The sequence below is a fragment of the Hibiscus syriacus genome, unplaced genomic scaffold (assembly GCF_006381635.1).
Source record: "Hibiscus syriacus cultivar Baekdansim isolate YM2019G1 unplaced genomic scaffold, ASM638163v2 tig00014682_pilon, whole genome shotgun sequence".
In the NCBI taxonomy this organism is placed as follows: domain Eukaryota; kingdom Viridiplantae; phylum Streptophyta; class Magnoliopsida; order Malvales; family Malvaceae; genus Hibiscus; species Hibiscus syriacus.
This window is the reverse complement of record NW_024062334.1, coordinates 20,729-41,134: the sequence shown is the minus strand read 5'-3', so window position 1 is coordinate 41,134 and position 20,406 is coordinate 20,729. Positions and strand designations below refer to the sequence as shown.

The 20,406-nt window shown below is 36.1% G+C and overlaps 1 protein-coding gene across 1 annotated transcript; it reads left to right on the top strand.

Moving 5' to 3' along the window:
• The first annotated feature begins 18,047 nt into the window (after positions 1 to 18,047).
• Positions 18,048 to 19,260, top strand: LOC120207379 (ethylene-responsive transcription factor ESR1-like). The gene has a single exon (XM_039206847.1). The coding sequence runs from the start codon at positions 18,070 to 18,072 to the stop codon at positions 19,258 to 19,260; it is 1,191 nt and encodes a 396-aa protein (XP_039062778.1). The 5' UTR covers positions 18,048 to 18,069.
• Positions 19,261 to 20,406: the final 1,146 nt, after the last annotated feature.

Here is a 20,406-nt window from a genome sequence, read left to right as displayed (position 1 = left end):
GGATAAATGATAAAATACCTTTAATATCTGGAGAGGGATCAAGGTCGATAGAAGAACAAATCAGAAATATCCCTTCGAATTTGGAAATCCAAAGAATTGAGTTTGAAATGGAAAAGGCTAAAGATTCCAAGAAAATAGAAGAGATGGAGAGAGAAAACTTCATGTTGACTATCGAGGCTGAATTTCATGCCAGACAGTTTATAATGATGAGAGAACGGAAAGAGGAGGTGGAAGCCGATTTAGAAGACTTAAAAAAAGATTATCAAAGGGTGCAGCAAGTGAGAAAGAGACTTGGATCCAGAGAATTAGCAGCTGCAAGACGGCGAATCAAAAGTCTGGAAATTGAGAACAAGTGTCAAATCAAGAAGATAGAAGCTGGAAAAGCAAAAGTATGCGAGTTAGAAGCCGATAAAAAGGAATTGATCAAGCAGTATAAAGCTGAGGCTCGTAGAGCTCAAAAACTCCATGAAGAAAAAGAAGTCAGTCTGAAAGAATTAGAAGAAGAAAAGAATCAAGTCCAAGGGTTAAAAACTGAGATGAACAGTATAATTGAGGACTTTGAGGACAAAGATCGAAGAATTTTAAAGCTCGAAGAAGAAAGAAAGCAAAAGAAAGAAGAGATGCGGTCCGAGAGACAGGGATGGAATCGAATCCTAGATAGAAAGCAGGCAGAGATTGGATCGTGGATGCAGAGATTCTCTACAAAAAGTCAGCAAGTAGATGAGCTCACGGGAGAAATGGGAGAATTACAGATGAGATTCGAACATGAGATGAACCAATCTTGAGCTATGAATGATGAGCTCAAAAGTCATGTATCGAACCTTGAGCAATCCCTTCTGCAAGTGCAAGTTCCTCCCGCTTCAGTGGACCTAAGAGTTGCTCTCGAAGAAAACAAATCTTTCCAGAAGGAAATCAGAGAATTAAAGGGTGAACTCCAGAAATGTCGAATTCATATTGCCAATCTAGAAAAAGAGATCAAACGCATCAATAAGGGATGGGAAAATACATATGAGCATTATCGATCCTTGGTAGAAGAACGCGAGCGCATTATGGGGGAAGCTATTGCTCAAATGGGTGAAGTGGCTCGGTACATGAACGAATTAGCCAATAGAGCGGAGATCATCCAACTGCGCACAAATCCGGTTTCTGAATATACAAGGGAGATCATCGCCATTATGAACGAAATTGTAGAGCTGAGTCTGAGGGCTAGGCCTTATATGTAATAGAACTCCTTTGTAATGAGTGAAACTTTTTATCCAATGAAAGTATTTCCGAATGGTTACTGCTTGGGTCAACGCCTTTTATTTGCATTTCATACTTGCATCATTCATTATGCATAAGTAAATTCATCATTTATAATGCATCACCAATAAAAGGTATCATTTATAGCACATTAGCAATAATATGCATTCGAATTTAAAAGAACAATAAAATTAATTTCCGAAGGGTTATGTGACAGACGATTCTGGCAAGTAAAAGCTCCAATCCTTATCACACGCGAAGTAGAGCCATGGAGGCCAAGCTTGATCAATTAAAGAAAGAAATGCAAGAAGATTTATTAAGAATACAACAAGAATGGCAGGCAAAGATGGATCAGTCACAAAAGTCAATTATAGATCAAATCCTACAAAGCCAGGCTAATATGATGAATGAGATGATGACCAAGATGTCTGGGTTACGTACTGAAACAGTTAAAGAACCAAGCACTGCCCCTGTTGAAGTTTCTAGGCAGGAGTCTACCCCGAGACTAGTTATCTCACCTGAAAAGCTAGTTGAGCATCCTGCAGGGTCTTCAGCGGTAAAGGTTCAAATGGCCACGACTAACCCTCAAAACAGCCCTTATGAGTATATTGATGTAGATCCTGAGGAAATGGAGAAACCTAAAACGGAAGTACCAGAGCATTTAAAGGACTGGTGCAAAGGGTTTTTTAAAGAAATGGGAAAGCAGGGCTCTCAAGACGGAATGAATGCAGAGGAATTGAGCCTTGTGCCAGACTTAGTATTACCACCAAAGTTCAAAATGCCGGAATTTGAAAAGTATGATGGAAAAACTTGTCCTGTCGCTCACTTGACCATGTTTTGTCGAAGAATGACAGGATTTGTGAAGGATGATGGGCTATTAATTCACTGTTTCCAGGCCAGCTTGACGGGGTCAGCTGTCAGATGGTATAACCAATTAACCCGAGCTAAAATAGGGTCTTGGAAGGATTTGGCCAATGCGTTTAAAGAACAATATCAACACGTTACCGATATGATGCCTGATCGTGTTACTCTCCAAAATATGGAGATGAAGCATAATGAGACCTTCCGACAGTACGCTCAGCGCTGGAGGGATATTGCTGCTCAAGTGCACCCACCACTCATTGAGAGGGAGTTTATAACCATGTTTATAGATACGTTAAAATCTCCTTATATTGATCATATGTTAGGAGTGGCAACTAAGAGCTTCTCTGATATCGTGATGTGCGGAGAGATGATCGAGAGAGCATTAAAGAAGGGGCAGATTGTCGGTAGCCAAACTCCTGCAAAGAAACCCTATGTGAAAAGGAAAGAAGGAGAGGTGAATAATGTAAATTTCTCTGTGAGTAAGCCGAAGATGGGAAATTCTTCTTCATCCCAAAGAGAGACTAAGCGCGAGCATAACAATGAAAGGATGACGTTCACTCCCATACCAATGACTTACAGTGAGCTCTTCCATGGATTAGTCCAAGCTCACGTAGTGTCACCAAAATTCATTGATCCAATTAAACCACCTTATCCAAAATGGTTCAACGAAAATGAGACATGCGAATATCATGCAAATCTCAGAGGACATAACATTGAAAAGTGTCTCGCTTTTAAAAGAGTGGTTGAAGATCTGATCAAGAGAAAGGTGGTGTCCTTTAATGATTCTGAAGCACCATGTGTTGCTGCAAACCCGCTTCCAAATCATCAGAATCAGGGTGTGAACGCTATTGAGGAAAATCAGAGAATTAAGAGGAGAATTGAAGAAATAAGAACACCACTGAAATGGGTATATGCTCAAATAAAGGAGAGAGGGTTGTTAAGCCCTAGAAATGAATGCTCAACGGAAAAGACAGAAAACTTTTGTGAATACCATGGTGAAAATGGTCATCAAATTCAGGACTGTCAAGAATTCAGGCAAATAGTCCAAGAATTAATGAACAAGCAGGAGTTACAGTTCTATGAAGAAAGAATGAGTGAGAATGAAAGATATATCTGCGCTTCTGAAGAAAATTCAAGGGAAGCTGAAAAGAATTTAAAAAAGCCTGTCCTGGTCATATCGAAACCAAATTACGAGGCCAGCAGTGGAAGTATAACATCTAGGGTGGTGATCAAAACCCCTGCGCCTTTTACCTACAAGAGTAACAAGAGTGTTCCCTGGGACTATACATGCCAAATTAATACTCCTGAGAGTAAGGAGGAAGAGGTTGCTGAAGTTGGATTTTTCACCAGGAGTGGAAGGTGCTATGCTCCTGGAAAGGCTGATAAAGCAAGGGATGTGGTTATTAAAGATCCTGATGATAAATTGAATGAGCCTGTTAAGATTGAGGAGGCTCAGGAATTTTTAAAGTTTCTGAAACACAGCGAGTATAATATTGTGGAACAGCTTCATAAGACCCCAGCGCGGATTTCAATGTTATCTCTACTGTTGCATTCGGAAGTACATCGAAATACTCTGATCAAAGTGCTAAATGAAACTTTTGTAGGGAAGGATATACCAGTGGAACGTGTGGACAGGATGGTAAATCATATTAATGCAGATAATTTTATTTATTTTTATGATGACGAAATACCTGAAGAAGGAAAAGGCAGGGGCAAAGCTTTACACATTACGGCTCATTGCAAAGGAGTCATCGTCTCAGGGGTGTTAATTGACAACAGATCGGCCTTGAATGTTATGCCATTCGCCACTCTAAATAGACTTCTTGTGGATGTATCACAAATGAGGGTTTGTGGCAATGCTGTAAGGGCATTTGATGGGACAGAACGCAAAATAATGGGGAAGATGATTATCCCTCTCAGAATTGGCCCTACAACATTTGAAGTAGATTTTGTTATCATGGATATTCATCCAAGTTATAGTTGCTTGCTAGGGAGACCCTGGATTCACATGGCTGGGGCAGTCCCTTCCTCCCTTCACCAAAAGCTCCGATTCATTGTTGATGGGACTCTGGTGACCATCAAAGCGGAAGAAGACATCATTGCCTCTATCACTACAGATGCACCATATGTAGGGGTAGATGAAAATGCACTAGAGTCCTCCTTCCAGTCCTTGGAATTTGTTAATGCTACTTTTATTTCTGAAGGCAAAAGAATTCCCATTCCTCATCTTTCAAAAAACACAAAGATGCAATTAAAAGAGACATTAGCTAGAGGAGCAAAGGTAGGGAAGGGCTTGGGAAAGAAACTGCAAGGCATCACTGAAGGGCCGGCTGCAGTTCCTAAAAGAAATTATTTTGGTCTCGGATACAAACCAACGTATATGATAAAGTCAAGGATGCACAAAAGCTTAAGGAAAGGAGGAAGGCAAGAGTAAAGGGAGAAGATCTTGTTTGGGGACCCATGGTCATTCCGCCTCTCTCCAAATCTTTTGTGTCTGGAGGATTTGTGATTGACACGCTGAAACAGTCAGGGGATATTGAAGATACAGAATTTGTTGAAGATTTATTGGGAAGCCTGAGCATCAACGTTATCACAGAAGAGTCTACTGGAGAGTGTTCATTGGCATCAATCCGTCCGTGTCCTCCTGGCTATGTTTTGAACAATTACACTGTTGAAGAACTCCCTGTGTTCTATAAGCACTTTTCAAAGTAATGCATAATAACAAATCTGTCTCCTTTTGACCCAAATATAATAGGGCTTTTTGTAAAAGGACAAATTGTTATTTGTCATTGCTTTAATGAAACAGTGTTCTTCTTTCATTCTAATCTTAGCAAGTATTTTATTCATCTCTTGAGTATTCTTTATTCTTTATTGATAATTATTCTCTTGATAAATATTAGATAAAATTTTTGTCCACAGCCAAATATACTCCTTTTGATTCGCAGGTCTTCAGATATCAACTGTTCGAGTAATGATACTTTTGAACCACAAATTGATTTTGAAAATGACATGTGTCTCGAAGAATCTGAGGGTTATAAAGATGAAGAGGAATGTGAGTTAAACTCTGAGCTTGTTAGAATGATGGAGCAAGAAGATAGACAAATATTGCCCTACAAAGAGACAACTGAAACAATAAATTTGGGAACAGAAGAGGATATAAAGGAAGTTAAAATTGGCACTTCACTCTCACCAAAAATAAGAGATGGTCTTATAAGCCTTCTTCGGGAATATAGGGATGTGTTTGCTTGGTCTTATCAAGATATGCCGGGGTTGGAGACTGACATTGTGATGCACAAGCTGCCAATAAAACCGGAATGCAAGCCTGTTCAGCAAAAACTTCGAAGAATGAGACCAGATATGCTATTAAAAATCAAGGAAGAAGTGAAGAAACAATTCGATGCTGGATTTTTACAAGTGGCCAAGTACCCTGAATGGGTAGCAAACATAGTGCCAGTTCCAAAGAAAGATGGCAAAGTTCGGATGTGTGTTGACTACCGGGATCTCAATCGAGCGAGCCCCAAAGATAATTTTCCACTCCCACATATCGATACTTTGGTTGACAATACGGCTGGTCATGCTCTTTTCTCTTTCATGGATGGTTTCTCAGGTTACAATCAAATTAAGATGGACCCAGAAGACATGGAAAAGACAACTTTTGTGACAATGTGGGGTACGTTTTGCTACAAGGTGATGCCCTTTGGACTTAAGAACGCCGGGGCAACATATCAAAGAGCCATGGTTACGTTGTTCCACGATATGATGCACAGGGATATAGAAGTGTACGTGGATGATATGATTGCCAAATCACAAACTGGAGAAGAACATGTAAAAGTCTTAAGGAAACTATTTCTAAGATTAAAGAAATACCAGCTCAAGCTTAACCCGGCCAAGTGCACATTTGGAGCTACTTCAGGGAAGTTATTGGGATTTGTAGTCAGTGAGAATGGGATAGAAATAGATCCTGATAAAGTCAAAGCAATTTTGGAATTACCTCCCCCTAGAACGCAAAAGGAAGTACGAGGTTTTCTGGGAAGGTTAAATTATATTGCCAGATTCATCTTTCAGTTGACCGAGAAATGTGATCCAATATTCCGATTACTGAGAAAGCAAAACCCAGGAGAATGGGATGATAGTTGCCAAGAATGCTTCGATAGAATTAAGAGTTACTTAATTACTGCTCCTGTCTTGATGCCACCAATCCCAAACAAACCATTGATTTTATATTTGACTGTCTTTGAGAAGTCAATGGGATGTGTGTTGGCCCAACATGACGAAACTGGAAGAAGAGAACGAGCTATTTACTATCTCAGTAAGAAATTCACTGACTGTGAGACTCGATACTCCTCCATCGAAAAGCTGTGTTGTGCTTTGGTATGGACTACTAAGAGGCTGAGACAATATTTGTTGTATCATACTACCTGGTTGATATCAAGACTGGATCCGTTAAAGTACCTGATGGAATCAACGGCTCTAACTGGAAGGATGACGAGATGGCAAATGTTGTTGTCCGAATTTGATATAGTCTACATGAACCAGAAATCAGTTAAAGGGAGTGCTATTGCAGATTTCCTGGCAAGCAGAGCATTAGAAGACTATGAGCCAGTAAAATTTGATTTTCCGAACGAGGACTTGATGAGTATATTTGTTACTGAAGAAGATACTCCGAAAAATGAAGCATGGAAAATGAACTTCGATGGCGCTTCTAATGCTGTGGGACATGGAATTGGGGAAATACTAGTTTCACCTGAGGGAGATCATTATCCTTGTACTAGTAGGCTCGCCTTTGAATGCACTAACAATATGGCGGAATATGAAGCATGTATCTTGGGTATTCAAGCTGCAATTGAGCGCAAAGTTAAAAGCCTAGAAGTATTCGGCGATTCTGCTCTGGTTATTTATCAGCTTCGCGGGGAATGGATGACTCGAGACTCCAAGTTGATAGAATACAAGAACTTAGTGATGGAGTTGATCAAAGAGTTTGAAGAAATTTCTTTTGCTTATCTTCCTCGTGAAGAAAATCAAATGGCAGATGCCTTGGCTACGTTAGCAGCTATGTTTAAGGCCGATGATCAATCTCGAATGATGCCTATTCGGATGAGTATAAGAGAAATGCCAGCTCATTGTTGCAACATAGAGGAAGAAGAGGATGATAGTCTCCCATGGTATTATGATATTCTCCAATATGTGAAGTATCGGGCTTACCCGGCAGAGGCAGCGGAGAATGATAAACGGACCTTAAGAAGATTAGCAATGGGGTATGTCCTTGATGGAGATATATTGTATAAAAAGGGCAAGGATCAGGTGCTTTTGAGATGTGTGGATAGAATCGAGGCCAAGAAAATACTTGAGGAAGTCCATGAAGGAGTTTGTGGAACACATGCTAATGGATTCACAATGGTTAGAAAAATCATGAGGTTTGGGTACTATTGGTCCACTATGGAAAGAGATTGTATCAGATTTGCTCGAAGATGTCATAAATGCCAGATTCATGATAACCAAATACATGTTCCTCCTTCACCACTCCATGTAATGAACGCACCTTGGCCATTTTCAATATGGGGCATCGATGTCATTGGGGCAATTTCACCGAAGGCCTCAAATGGACATCGTTTTATCTTAGTGGCTATAGACTACTTCACCAAATGGGTTGAAGCTGCCTCTTATGCTAATGTCACAAAAGGAGCAGTGTGCAGATTTCTAAAAAGAGAAATCATTTGTAGATATGGAACACCTGAAAGGATCATCACAGATAATGCATTGAATTTGAACAACGATTTGATGAAGGAAGTTTGCACAAAGTTAAAGATCAAACATCACAATTCGGCTCCTTATCGCCCAAAAATGAATGGGGCAGTAGAGGCAGCGAATAAAAACATCAAGAAGATCATCACAAAAGCAACTGAAACATATAGAGACTGGCATGAAAAATTACCTTTTGCATTGCTTGCTTATCGCACGTCCGTTCGTACATCTACTGGGGCAACACCATTCTTTTTGGTATATGGGATGGAAGCAGTTTTACCTGTTGAGGTGGAAATACCTTCTTTGAGAGTATTGATGGAGTTGAAACTGGACGAGGCTGATTGGGTACAAAGTAGGTTTGATCAATTAAATTTGATTGAGGAGAAAAGGCTGAGAGCTATCTGCCATGGACAAATGTACCAGAAAAGGATGATACGAGCATATGACAAGAAAGTCAGACCTCGAGAATTTCGTGAAGGCGATTTGGTACTAAAAAAGATCCTACCCATGCAAAAAGACTTTCGAGGGAAGTGGATGCCGAACTGGGAAGGTCCCTATGTTGTAAAAAAGGCATTCTCAGGAGGAGCTTTGGTGTTAACAGAAATGGATGGAGAAGATTTGCCTAATCCCGTGAATTCAGATTCGGTCAAGCGATATTACACTTAAAAAAAAATGAAAATATGATGGAAAAATAAAAAAGAAGAAAAAGAAAAATGAAAAAGAACAAAAAATAAATAAAGGAGGGTTCAAGATGAAAACCCAAAATGGGCATCTTGAAACCAAAGGAGGATTCGAGTTGAAAATCCGTAATGGACGGCTCGAATAATCAGAAGTTGAAATGGTGGATTCCCTCGGAAGCCTAACGGTTTAGGGAAAGACTCTCATGCTCACACATCTTTTGTACGATTTGAATCTTCGAAACACATGTCTACTTTCGAGAAAGATTTGGGGTGAAGAAATAGAAGGACTCAGCATTTGATATTCACTATATTTGTCCATTGTTTTTTCTTTGTATATACTTGTTTTCTTGTCCCAAAAGATTGTACTTTCTCGTTACCTATCTTCAGTGAAATTTTTGAATTTAATTCAATGTCCTCGCGTATATTCACCAAATTACTAATCAATAACATCGGTTATTATGCCTTACTCTGAAAAAATGTTAGAGTATGGGGATTTTGAAACAGGTGTTCGCCAGAGAACACATACAAAGACACGCTCCCATAAATCATTGAGCAAACCATTGAAAAAAAAGGGTTCAGATTAAAGAAATCAGTTTCAAAATAATCATACTTTTCTCAAACAAAGAGGTCCCAATTTAAAGGCATGCAACAAGGAGAGGCCATTCTGAATGAATTTTCTCTGAAAAATCAATCAATGACCAAAGAATCAAAGAGGCAAGATAAACTCTCTCGGGGTAGATCAGAAGGACCAAGTCAAAGAATATTTAATGAGAGGTCAAGAAAGTAACCAGGCATGGATAAATGCATAAATATCGCATATTCCGGTCAAAGAGTATGAGAGATTCCCAATGCCAGGATCGAACTGAGCATAACCCTTTAAACATACATTTAGATCATCCTTAGGGCATATTGCTAACATGAAATCATGGCATATGACCATTTTTACAGGATCTTCAAGACTTATTTCATTATTGAAGCAATGAATCAGTCAACATCAACTGACCAGATCTCCTCATCACGTAGGAGAGTGTCAACATTAGGATAACCAGCCGTCCTCATCACGTAGGAACCGAGTTATCACCCTTCTTAAAGATGGCCAGATTTCTTCATCATGTATGAACCATGTCATCTACCCTTAGACGACCAGACTTCCTCATCACGTAGGAGCCGTGTCAACCTTAGATAATCAGCCGTCCTCATCACGTAGGAACCGAGTTATCACCCTTCTTAAAGATGACCAGAACTCTTCATCGCGTATGAGCCGTGTCATCCCTTGACCAGATTTCTTCATCACGTAGGAATCGTGTTTCCCTTAGACGACCCGAACTCTTCATCACGTATGAGCAGTGTCGTCCCCAACAACCAACATTATTCAATTTCTAAGTTTGAAAGGGAGAGAACCAGATAAAAACTTGATGTCTTTTCATCTTTGCCCTATTCTTGTTAACACAAGAATGTGCAAAGAGGGGCAGCTGTAGACACCCGTTTTTGTCCGGTTTTTTTTATATTATTATTATTATTATTATCGTTATTTATTATTATTAATTAATTACATATATTTTTGCAGGCCAAATTAAGGCCTGATTACAAAGTGACCCAGCTGACCCATTACAACAACCCGAAGCCCAATTGGCCCAGAGACCATAAGCCCAATTAACCCGGGCCCAACCTAGCAGATTAGGGTTTCAAACCCTAAAACATATTAGGGTTTCAAACCCTAATCCCCTACTCAGCCGCCGCTTCTGTTTGGATGTCCAGCCGCCGTGTGACCCTTCTCTGCCTCAGCGCCGCCACCATCACTGTTCCGGTCTGACCCCAACTGTTGCACTATTGTCATCTACAGCAAAACCAATCAAGAAAATATATCATATACAGTTCAAATCTCACAAAATCTAAATTCCAAATTTAAATACCAATAAATCCCTAAATATTCGGGATTTCTATCCCACCAAGTCAGTGAGACCCATCCCCTATTTTTCCTAGATATCATCATCATCTCACCAGAAATCCGGAGGCAAGCAAACATAAAAGAGAAAAGAAGAGAAAATGGAGAACGGTCGGTAAAAAAAAAAACAGAGGATAAAAAAGAAGATACGAAACAGAAAAAAAGAGAAGAAGAAAAGTTTTACCTTCTCGAACCACCACCGTGAATCTCGTTGTGACCTTCTCCGATTCCAGCTAGCCCCGTATTGGAAGGTAAAGCCTTCTCCTCTTCTAGGTTGATTAGGGTTGGAGTGCAGTGGGTTTTGGGGTTTTGATTCGCTTAGGTTTTTAGGTGAGAGAGAGGTGAGGTTACTCCCCATGGCCACCGATCTACGGTGGCCGGGGAGTTTAGGGTTTAAATCCTCGGTTGAGGATGAGAGAGGGAAGGCCGGGGAGTTTAGGGTTCTCTAGGGTTTTCACCGCCGATTTACGGCGTTTGTGACCTTTCTTTTTTTCTCTCCATGGCGGAGAGAGGTGGAGGGCCTCTTTGGTTCTCTGTTTGCTGGAGAGAAGGGGTGAGAAGGAGAAAGGTTGAGAGCCTTTTCGGCTCTCTGTTATGAGTGAGGAGAAAGGGAGATCGGCTGAGGGCTAAAGGGGTTAGGGTTTTCAAATAACCCTTTAAGTGGGTTATGATACAAACGCCGAGCGACGTCGTTTTGAACCGGGTTGGGACTGCGTGTTTTGAGAAAAAAGGGATATTGTTGGTTTCAGTCCCTCGTCTTCTGATAGTTCTCCCCCGTGTTTTTAAATTTTAGGGTCTAATATCACTTTTGGTCCTTGATGCTTTGTAACCATATTATTTAGTCATTAAATGAAGTTTCATTTTATTTGAGTTTGAGCTTTTATCTTTTCACTGTTATATCTTGGTCACTATTCGTGTTTTATATCATTTTCGTCTATATTTGATTCCGGCTTCAATATTTTCAAATATTTCAATTTGATCATTGTTTCCATGTATATTATGATCTTTGCGATATTCGAATTGGGTCATCATATTTGTAATACTTTTATTTTAGTCACTTATCTTAATATATTTCGGTGATTACTTGAATATGGTAATGATATTTTTAGTTATTCCATTTTAGTCACTATTTTAGTGTATTGTTCATTTTCATTGATATCCTGATTTGGCCATGACATTTTTAATTCCTTTATTTTAGTCACTGCTGGATATTTGGTTTAGTTATTGTTTAGTCCTCTGTGTATATGGTTATTTTATTTTAGTCCTTAATGGTAGTTATAGTTTTATTTTATTTCCAATGCCTATATTATTAAACATTTGTGACATGGGTTCTATTTTATTTGTAACTATTATTTAGACTCATAAGTTTCTATTTTTACTATTTTAATCCCTTTAGTTTTTATTTCATCCATTTTGATCCCTTTTATTGCTATTTTTATTATTTTAATCATGTATGTTTTAAATTTGTGCTATTTTTTGTCCTTCAAATTTATGTTATTTTATTCTTGTAAATATTTGCATTTTAATGATTTCATCTAGGTTTGTAATGTTTACTTATTATGCTAGTTATTTATGTATGAAAGTATTTTATTTATTACATGGTTATTTGTAGTATGAAAAAATGTTTTAGTTTCATTTAATGTAAAGATTTTATTTTATATTTACAATTACATTTATTTTCATTATATTTTTATGTATGAAATATTCGATTATATTTTCAAGAACACGTATGCGTAGAATGGGCGTGGAAAGTACCACTTGATCGAAGCGATACAATCCGATACGACATTCGAACAAACGTGAACTCGAAATAAAATTGATTTGTTTTTTGCTAATTAATTCCTTTTATTTTAAATTGAACAATGCGATGTATGTTACTAAATAGCGATGTACTTTACGCGAAGATCGATTTTCATTTTATGTTCGATTCACGTTTTAAATATTATTGAGGAGGGAATATTCTTTAAAAGATAAGAAATAGACGAGTTAACTTTCTCGACGGAGGATTGTTAATTTCGAGATTTCTTTTCAAATTAAAGAATTTTCTCTGATAAAATAATTCGAAGTAAATTAATTAAATCTCAATAATCGAATCATATTTTAGTTTTATATTCAAATTGTAATTTCCACCATTTACGACGATGTGTAAGCTACACAGTACCAATTTTGGGCGTTGTGGGGTGTTTACCCTTCCCCACACGTAACCGACTCCCGAACCTGTTTTAAATGAATCTTTGGTAACGTAGACCAAATTTTTGTCTTATAAAATTATTTTTCTTAAAATTGTTTTTAAAAGACGTTTTTAGGTATTCGACCTACCTAACCCAAAGGTCGATGGCGACTCTTTTCAATTTTATTCAAATCCGTTCAAAATCACCAAATTTTTTAAATTAAAGTCATAATTGTGCTTTTAAAAATAATACTTAATTGTTTTAAAAAAATGGTTATGACAACAACAATTTATTTATTAATAACACTCTATTCGTGCTAGATAGATTTTGATCTTAAAAGATGATGCTGATTTGCGTATTTGATCTAAAAGCACAATATGGTCGTCTTCTCTAACCAAAACATTATCTGGTTTCAGGTCCCAGTAAACTATAATCATTATGAGCAAGTACTTTAGTGGTAAGCCTAAAAGTATCTCAGCAGCGTAATATCCCGCTTGGTGTTGCCATGCAACATAAAGGTCTCCACCAGGGAAATACCTAATTACCAAGCAAGAGTAAGGAGAAGCCTCTAACACCGCATACAAAGTGGGGCACAAATGGATAATCTGGCTTTGCCCCAAAATATGCTAAGTTCTTCCTTGTAGCGATAGCTTCTCTATCCACTGCTTTCATGGCGTAAAAAAGCCCAAACTAACATATTCAGGAATATTTTTCAGACACACGTATATTGATAATAATTATTTATGTATATTTTATCGAAAAACAATGTTGCGAGGAAAGTAAATAACAGGGAGAGTGTGTAAAAGGAGAAGGCGCGTAAGGAGGGTCAATTCTCATCTGTTGGTTGTAAATAGCCGGTCGGACTATTGATTCTGTTTCCTCTGACACCTTTGTCGCTAAAAATCTCATTGTTTTCTATTTTAAACAAATAAATAACATTTTTTTATTTTTTTTATTTTTCTGGTTAGCGTCTCCCCGCTCATTTGCTTTGTCACTTATGGAGTGACTAAAATTATAAAATAAAATACTTAATATAAAAATAAATATTTAAATTATACTCAAAATTAAATTTTGATGTTTAAAATTTATTTTATTAAAAATAGGTGTTTAAATTTTTTTTCGTTATACTTTTAGATGTTTACCGTTCAAAAAATCATTAAGTGACACGTAGTTACGTACAATTTTTTTAAAAAATATTTAAATAATGTTTTATTTTTAAAAAAAATATAAATGCAACACGTGTTTATTAACGATTTTTTAACGGTAGACGTCTAAAAATAAAATAGAAAAAATTTTATATACATATTTTTAACGAAAATTTCTTTAAACACCAAAACATTTTCTGAGACATTCTTTAGACAATTATTTTTGTATTAAGCCAAAATAAAATTAATATATTATTATTTCATTTAATAATATGCACTAGAATATAAAAAAAGAATAATACTCTTACCAAATATAATATATGTTATATCTTCAGGGGCTTGAAAATGAATCATTATGCTTTTACATTAACGACGGATGAGTTTAATACCCAATAAATTACTCGCACAAAAGATTAAACAAAAAATACCAGATATCCCCCCCCCCATTTTTTAGACCGAATAATTAATTTATTTATCTGTTTCATTTAACAAACACCAAATGTTTCAGCAGGGCTCAGTCCGACCACGAAGGTGTGGCACGAAAAGCTGACGCATGTGAAATACCAGATAAAAATGAATTATTGCTGTACAGTTATTCAGATTAATGATCCCTATTGATAACCACAGCTAATTCTTTGGGCGAGATGCATATTATGATCGACTTTTTCAAAAAAGAAAAGAAAAGATTATTGATGGTTAAGATAGAAAGGGGTGGTTTACGTGGGTTTATCTTGCTGATATAAACATGGGATCCTTGAGTTGAATGTTTGGAGGTTATAGAGACTGAAAAAACATCATTTCAAAGATTACAAGACGAAAGAATAGAATGGGATTGTGTTTCCGAAAAATATTCAGTGATGAATATAACACAATATAATAGAATAATTATTAATTAATGCTGGAATAAATGGCTTAATGTATCTATACTAATACGACGAGTTGAGTATTTATGGATTAATCTTAGCATCACAGCCTATGGTTATACTTTTTAATTAGTTGGCTTAGGTAGAGAAGTAGTAGCTAGTAATTAATTCTACACACAATTAATTAATCTCGTTCTCTTTCTTTCGTTACGACGTATGTCACCCTTAACTACTAGGGATGGTAAACTGGAGGAGCGGGTGTATATATCCTTCTCCCATCCTCATATCCCGGGGCGGCATTAAGCTCTCATAAGGGTCAATTGTATCTCCATAATTTTGAAAAAATGATTAAATTTAGTTTAATGTGTTAAGGAGAAAAGAATTTTTTCTACATATATACCAATTATTAAAAAAAACTAAAATATTTGACCCCATTCTCAAATTTATGGATCCACTACTACCCATACCCATATCGATCACATACCCATCGCACATGATGTGTAAAATTTTTAAATTCATACCCACCCATTAGGGTACATTCTCAAATCCACCCCCACACCCACTACCTATCTTTATACCTACCATCCATCTTGTACTCGTATGTACTCGCTAATACTCGCCTAATAGCAACCTCACAGATTACATAAGCAACAAAATATAAAACAAATACATCCATTAAGAAACATAATAAAATAAATTAATTGTGTTTATACCCTAACATTTGGTTAAATTACAAGTAATTTCATATAAAATCTTAATATTTATAGATTAGTCTTTGAAATTATACCTAAATTCATAATGATCTAAAATTTATATGGTGGGTTATTACTGGGTCGACGGATGCGGGGCGAATGAATGTGGAGATGGTGAGATCTTAAACCCATCACCTACCTACTACACACGACGAGTATGACTTTTTACATCCACACCCGCCCACTACACATCAAACTTATATCTATCCTTGCCCCAATTGGAATAGGTGCGGTGCGAAATCCACGAAATTGTACCCGTCTGCCATCCCTATTAACTATTAAACAAATAGAACAAATTTTCAGATCAATTCTGAATCATACACTTAGTTTGCTTTCTAAAGCATAAACAATACCTAAATCAATATAGAATTTTAAAAATAAAATAAAAAAAGGTCGAATATTTAGTGATCAAATTTTTGTTATTCTTTGAGATCTCGAGTTCAATCATTAAAAATGTCAGGGGTATGAACTTTCAATGTTAAATGGTTGAGAGTTTATCTTTAAATATATACTACCTTGTATTTACCCCAGATTAATAAAAAAAAGTATAAAATAGATGATTTAAGTTCTTTTAAGAAAAATTCAAATTTCATCATTTAAAAGGTATATATTTTAAAATTACATATGATTTTTATGTAATGCTTAGTATGATACATATTTTTATTTTATAATAGTGTATAAATAGATTTTTATTTTATATAGTTTTCAATTATTACTAACAAGGGTATAAAATGATATAGTTTTTGTGTGTGTAATATATATTATTGAAAATGTGTTTACTTATTTTTAATATATAATTGAACAAAAAATAAAATTTTATTTTAATAATAATTATAAATTTAAATTTATCAAATAATTACATTTTCAAATAAAATTAATAAATTTTGTACCGTATAATTAAATCTTATACCATAAAATTATATAATTATATTGATTCAAAATTTATATATTACATCACATATTAAATAGGATGTATATATATATATATATATATATATACATACATCAATTTTAAACGCTTATCTCATTGATTAATTAATTGTGATAAAATAAGATATTAAAATAACTTTATAAGCCTTAAATGACTAGAATGCCAAAACTATTAAGGAAAAATAGAAATAACATTGAATATAGTACTAAGATAGATTATATTTTCATTTAGAGAACATTCTTTCAAACATATTGTTGTAGCTAATAGTTTGAATTTGAACATAAACTTATAACTTACATAGAAAATAAAAATGTAAAATAAAGATTCTATATCATAAATATAAAATTAAGCACTATGACTGAGTTATATTATATTTATATATATATTGTATATTTACTATCGTAAATATAAGATCGAGCAGTTCATGAAACAATAGAAAGAAAGAATATAAAAAAAGGAGATAATTAGTTGAAACTCAAAGAGAGGGGTTAGGGTTAGGATTAGGGTTAGGGTTAGGGTTAGGAAATTAGGGAAAGGAGTAAAATTATTATGAGATAGTGTCCAGCTTTTTGTCCCATTTTTTTATCATTTATTTCTGACTTAAAAAGGTACAAATACACAACTTATTAGCCTGCATCTAAAACTCAGCAGGGACCAAAAAAAAAACTCAAAATTTGGCTTAATTAAAAACCCTACTTAACCCTACGAGAGACAACTCCATGTGACCCATAAATCCTCTTGGTTTCGAAACCCTAAACCCACAAAAGCAAACCACAAATGATCAGTCCCTTGGAACCCCAATTATTTGCAAAGATTTGTCGACGGAGATCATCTCAAGAAATGGTGAAATGAAAACAACACAGGCCAAAGCTGGCGGAACAATTTCTGAGCACACCCAGAGTAATCATTCAGAATGGAAATCACACGAACAATGACACACGTGTCGGCAAAAAACCTCAACAAATAAATGGCTTTCAAAGGAAATATACAGATATAAGAATTTCACTTAGTTTAATGCGTAATAACACTTGATATTAATTTTAGTTTAAAAGAATTAAAGATATTTATGGCATTCATTTTAAAACAGTAATTACTCATATTTAAAAATATAATTTTTATTAGAGTATTATACATTCTTATATTCAAAATATAAAATATAAGAACTTCAAGTACTAGTTTTCTCTTTGAAGTATTTTTTATTTTTTATTTTTTTAAGTGTTGTCTTAAGCAGTAACTTAGTGAGATTATTTTTTCTTTTCTTTTTGTTTACTTTTTTCTAAAAAATAAATACATATAATTTATTTTGATTTATTTCTTTTCATATATTTTTAATGTGTTTTTGTGTGACATGTTTGTTCTTCTACTTTTATAATATTTTAAGATAAAAATGTTATCTAAGGTATGAATCTAAATTATGACATGTTTTTATTAATAAAATAGTCATTAACAATGAAAAATAAAAATCAACACGATTTTCTGAATAGCTAGTTGAGAATATAATTTACACAAAAATTTAATTCTCAAATTAAAAATTAAACCTACATTTTGGAATTTTGTGTGCGTACAAAAAACAAAGAAAAACAAAAGGCATGAATAAAAAGGGTCACTTTCTCCCAGTGTTTAATTTTAGTATAAATACAAGCATATCTGCTGGTGCAAAGATTCATCCACTTTTCTTTCTTGTCTTTGATTCCCTGTGTACTTCACTGTCGAGTGATCTCCTTGTTTTAGTCGATGGAAGAAGCTTTTAAGAAACTAAATGGCATCAGTTATGTCTCCGAGCCTAATCCTGGAGACTCCATCAACTATCCAAAGAAGTGCGCCGCGTCAACTGATACTGCCGTTCCCGCTACGACAACTAATACCACCGCCACCACCACAACGGCGACGAACAAGTGGTCTCTCAAAGAAAACGGCAGCTCCGGTGGAACCATGAGGTACCGTGGGGTTCGTCGCAGGCCGTGGGGGCGTTATGCTGCTGAGATACGAGACCCGCAGTCGAAAGAACGGCGTTGGCTCGGAACTTTTGACACCGCCGAGGAGGCTGCATGCGCCTACGACTGTGCCGCTCGAGCTATGCGTGGGATCAAAGCTCGAACCAATTTCGTCTACCCGGCGACCGAGCCACACTCGGCGAGCGACCATTTCCTTCCACTTTTTAGCTTCTCCAAGCAGTCACATTCATCCATCAGGGATCTTAACTGCATCCGTCATCAGCACGGTCAGTCTTTTAATTGGCCACCGTTTTCTAGCCCACACGCCGGAGACTTCTCCGTCGGGTCTTCTACTCAAAGAAACGCTTCTTCTGTGAACATGGTTTCATTCCGCGAACTCTTTGATTCATCTTCGAATCCATCTTTCCACGCGCCTCCTCCTCATGACCATTTTCCATGCATCAAGGGAAGTAGAACTTGTGCTTCTTCGTTACCTTTCACTTTCTCAGCTAATTCAAGCGTTTTGCCTACCATGTCCGATTCCTTCTCAGGCTCCACCATGACTCTCCCTCTCATCAAGGAAACCAATTCGAGTAACGCAACCGTTGATGACATGGAATTCTTTCCACAAGAACCTTCTGATTCCGGCTTATTGCAGGAAATAATTCAAGGGTTCTTCCCAAAGAAATCAGACGACCGTACCAGTGCCTCGAACTGCACTCAACATTCCCTAGCAGCACCGGTGACCGATAATACATCATTCGGTCACTCCCTGAGCGGGTTGGAGCATTCTGTTTTTTATGCTGATTACAATCAAGGGTTTCTTCAGCAGGTTGAGTGTTTCAACGGCGTCCCCGGCTCTCCGACGGTTCCCAACGCTAATGAAATACCAGTGAAACATCTACAGGTAGATCAAGACTGCTTGTTAGATGATATCTTTCAGTACCCAGAGTTCACGGGTGCCTTAGCAGCTAGGGTTCAAAATGCTTGAAACTCACCCTTATGCACTGTTTAGGGTTTCAAGGTTTTTAGGTACATGGACTGGGATATTAAAATCATCACGTTTCTTATTACATATGATGATATCATAATCGTCATATCTTATAGTTTTTATATAACATGTAATGGACGAAATCGTAATGCATTGCTGATTATGTTTCCTCTTATTTTTAACGTATAGTATGTAACTTCCTTTTCTTCTGCATTAGCGTTGGAAATAATAAAGAAAAACAGAGAGTAACAGTATTTATTCTTTAGTGGAAACATGTTCCGAGCAGGGGCGGACCCAGGGTTGCCCGGCAACCCCTCAAATTATGAGGAACATTGATCAAATTATGAGGAACATTGATCAAATGATATTATTTTAGTATTTTTATATATATATTTTGTGATTTTTAGATAGAATCCCTATATTTCAATTAAATTCTTATAAAAAAAATTATACAATAAAATTATCTATTTAGTGTTAATTTTTTCTAATTTTTTTTAATTAATATAAGTATCACCTTTAATATTGTACAGTCCCTAAAAAAATTTATAAGAATTTTTTTGTGTAATTCTTGAATTTTTATCCTGGGTCCGCCCTGGTTCCGAGCTATGATAGTTTTGAATCGGGTGGGAATAGTTGACCTTGGAACTCTAAAGCCCTGCTTGCATACATTATACCTCTTATTCTTTTAATATAACACTTTTTTTAATATATTTAATATAAAAAAATTAAAATCAAATGTGCAATTAATCAAACCTTAATCAATAACTATACTATTAAACCGGCGTATTTATTAGATATAATGTAAAAAAAATCAAAACTTGAATTTTATTAAAAAAATTCGGTCGATTGAATAATAATTTAATTCAGCTTCCGATTTAATGTACTGAGACATGTAGTACTGGAATAAATTTGGGTGTAGCAATCTCATGAATAATAATTTATTCGTTGCCGTTGTTTTAAATGTGCTCAACGGTATCATAGACGTGAGCCGTCGAGAGATCGTAGGTGGAAACGGGAAGCTTATTCCACCTCCACACTCTTCATGCCCAGCCTTAGGCCATCTAATTCAACTCTCTTTTTATTTCCACACTTAACTATCTCGTCTCATTAGTTAATGTAATTAACATGTTTAAGTGTAGACCCATA